This window comes from Nematolebias whitei, chromosome 13, assembly GCF_014905685.2.
Source record: "Nematolebias whitei isolate Nwh7 chromosome 13, NemWhi1, whole genome shotgun sequence".
In the NCBI taxonomy this organism is placed as follows: domain Eukaryota; kingdom Metazoa; phylum Chordata; class Actinopteri; order Cyprinodontiformes; family Rivulidae; genus Nematolebias; species Nematolebias whitei.
In genome coordinates this window covers 6921655-6925323 of record NC_056510.1, presented here as the reverse complement: position 1 = coordinate 6925323, position 3669 = coordinate 6921655, and the positions used below count along the sequence as shown (strand labels likewise).

The window sequence follows — 3669 nt, the reverse complement described above, 5'->3', positions numbered from 1 at the left end:
GGGGAAGCCTAAATAAATTTTAATTGTATAACGGAACAGGAATTATCCATCAGTCAACAAATCATCTATTGTGACCTACAGCTGCTAAAAGAAACCATTTAAAGCTGGTTCTTTACAAAACATTGCGTGTCCAAAGCCTCACAGCCATGATGTAAATATTCTGTAGCTCCATGGTTTAAAGATCATGTTGTGCTTCGTGATGAACGTTCTAACTAAAACAGCAGCCTGTCATGATTTTTTTTTTACTCAGCTAGTTCAAATGTCTCCTCTGCGTCACCATTTCATAGTAATTGCCAGTAATAAGCAAAGAGCACAGAGTCCTGGGTGTGTTTTTGACTATAACACACCAAAATATGTCTGATTAGTTATATTTTTAATAAAGTCACACCACAGACACACGACCTTAACATAAACGATTGAACAATTTAACAACAAACGATGTGACTGATTCCAGACAGACTTCTAGAGCATGCAGAGAGAAACACGCAGATTAAAAGCACCGGAAGGTCGAGTCATGGTGAAAATCAAGTGTTCATTTAAAGGTTTCACACATCCGGAGGTTTTAGGTTAAAATGCACAAACAGCGAATAAGAATCCACCTTATGGTCCAGCTGCTTGTAGAACCTCCTTCAGCAGCAGAACCTTCAGTGGTTTTCTGGATCAGCCTCAGATGGTTGTGGAGGAGCTCTGGTCCACTCTTCTTTCCATTGATGAGGGTTCTGCTCAACACTCTGAAGGTCCACCACAGCGTTTCAGTCAGGCTGAGGTTCTGGATGTTGACTGGACATTGGTTCTGTTCTTTCTGACCCATTCTGTTGTACATCAGCAGCTGCATTTGGGTTGATGGTCCTGCTGGACCCATTTTGGTCCAAGCTTCAGCTCTTGGACAGATCGACACATCTGACTCCAGAACCCTTTGGTCTACTGACAAGATCCTGGTCCACTCAGTGACTGACAGAAGTCCAAACCATCAGCCTCCACCACCGTGCTGACAGCTGGGAGGAGCTGTTTGCTGCAGTGGATTCTGGGTAAACATCTATCCTCTGGTCTGGTTCTGGTCCAGAAGTCTTGTGGTTCCTTCAGATGAAACTTTCCAAACCTAAGTGGTGTTGCCATGTTGTTTTTAATAAGAGGTCATAACCTTTGATCTTTGACCTGCTGAATGAGGCCTGCAGAGTCACTGCACGGTCTGACCTTCAGGGTGAATTTACTGACAAGATGGTCAGATCTCTTAAATGTTTTCCACTTGTGAATCATGTCCTGATGCTGCTCCATAATCCAGGTAGAAAAGTCTAACAAAGTTAACTCAGGTCCTCTGGACGGATTCTTCTTCGCTGAAAACTGAAGACGTCTTTTGGACAAAAGACGAAACGTTTCAACAAAGAAGAATCAGTTCAGAGGACCCGAGTTAACTTTGTTAGACTTGTGAAAAATCTTTCACACGGTAGACTGATGGACTCCAGATAGTTTGGAAATGACCTTTGACTCTTACTAGATTATCATTGCTGATGTCCTTCCACCTTGGCATTGTGTTAACGTACACTTGGATGCGCCAAAGCAACAAAAACTGATCAGATTCTGATACTGAACCTCTGAAATGCTCTGAACAGCTCTGCTTAAGGGTTTAGATTAATTTTTTGTAAAAAACAAACAAAAAAAAAAAAAGAATCTTATGCGTTGGTTTTAGGTGGAATCTTCGTTTCAGGAGCAGTTGTTTTTTTTTTATACCTTCCGTTGTGTAAAACCTTTAAAATAAATGAGTCTGAACTTAATTTGACCATGACTGCTACAAGAAGAACACCAAGAAGACGGGGCTGCATGCTCATCTTCAACAGACTGTCCAATCAGGGAGCTCGTGGGAGAAACATCTGGTACCGCGATGGTCTTGGCCGTACTCACCCAGAGGAGCGAAGCCCCGAGCAGGGCTGGTGTCACGGCTGCTCTCGCGACTCGTGTCGCGACTGCAACCCTGACTCATGCTGAGGCGGGGAATTCGGCTCCGGGCTAGCGTGCGGTAGGAAAGAGCAGCAGGAAGAAGAGCTTTACCACACAGGCTGGCTGTCAGGAGAAGTTAGGTGTGAGGATGGGAAGCACATACGGGTGAGCAGAGACAGAATGATGGTTAAAACTGCAAACTGGCATGCCTGGATCCAAGTGGACTCTGTTCTACGTAACCAAAGCTTGGACACAGCTGGACACTCGTATAAAGTTTGTTGGAGATCAGATATATTTGAATCATACAGCTCTAAAAGCTTTTTTACTGAAGATGCTTAAAGGGTTTTGGTTTAAACAGAAAATACGCCAAAAAGTTCAGGAATTATTTTCTCTGTTACAGATTACTTATAATTACTGGTTAAATTACAGGATTATAGAAGCACAGTGAGGTGCATCAAATACTGCGGTAATTTGTCCTCCTGCCACATCACACCCCCACTTTGTACCCAGTTTGTGCCATTTTTGTACCCATCCATTGAGCATGTGTACAAACCATCAAAGGTACCAGCTCTTTAGGAAAACTAACTCAGGAGCTTATTAAAAAAATAAGCATTTTCTTTTCTTAAATTTTGAGATCTTGAGATCATCTGGGGCTGCAGACATGAATGTCCCGACCTAAAACTGGTCCAGATCTGCTCATCTTCATTTCAAAAGTGAACTAAAAGTGGCTAATTAGGTGGGTACGTAACAGACCAAAGTGGGTACACAGAGAACTGTGGCAGATGCTTCTAGTCGTAAACAAACGGTTCGCTGATGTCCACCGCCTCCGAGGGATTTGAACAGTGAATGGAGTGGTAGTTCTGGAGATGAGTGTTTTACTGGACTGGAAGTGGATGAAGGAAACCTAAATGTCTTTGGTGCAAGATATTCAAGTGGGGAGGAGTTACACTGTGGAGAACAGAGGGAGTTTTTGTTTTCTTTCTTGTACGAGGCGGTGCAGAGTGACGGATCCTGATGAGTGGAGGGAGACATTTTATCCACCATCAGGTTCAATGGAGCAGCCAGGGGTTGGCCAACGGTGGCCTTGACCACCCCAATCATTTGAGGAAACTCTACTTTTAAGAAATATAAAAACTAGGAAGCTTAGTTTCCTCCAAGGATTGGGGTGGTTGATTTACATTTAAATATGTTGGTGGCCATCTTGGATTTGGACCTTACGTTTAGTTGCAGCCACACGCCAAAACAGAGGTCAGTACGTCACTTATTTTTCAAATTATCACTCTCACATGCACGGACGGACAAACGTACTGAGGGCATTTCCAATTCCCCCTTTTTGCTCCACAACAGGGGACAATAAAAGGTCCAGGTACAAACTGACCAAAGCTGTGAAAGTACAATTTGGCAAAAGGATAAATTAACAAGGAACTGTTTAAATAATCTAAAATAAAGAAAATGGTAAAGAGTAAAAGGAAGAAGGTTGGTGAAACAACAAATTCATGGTTATTATATAATTTGTTAATAAAAACAGCAACTTAACGGTTACACTGTGACAAACATTACTAGGCCTGTCGCGATAAAACAATAAATCAATTAATCACATGACAAATGAAAATTATCGACCTCAATTTCATTTATCAGCTTTATCGTTTCTTCGTGTCTCTTTCTTTCTACTGAAGACACTGGATGACAAAAAGCTCAACTCCGGTGCTCTTCACTGACCCCTCCGTTTCTCTT

General features: G+C 42.4%; 1 protein-coding gene across 1 annotated transcript in view; it reads right to left on the bottom strand.

Annotated features, from left to right (window-relative positions):
* The window catches only part of clasp1a (cytoplasmic linker associated protein 1a), a 67930-nt gene that overhangs the window by 19153 nt on the left and 45108 nt on the right, over positions 1-3669 (bottom strand). Inside the window, exon 22 of the mRNA XM_037686827.1 lies at positions 1900-2004. Within this exon, the coding sequence (XP_037542755.1) occupies positions 1900-2004 (105 nt within the window). The remainder of the gene's footprint in view (positions 1-1899; positions 2005-3669) is intronic.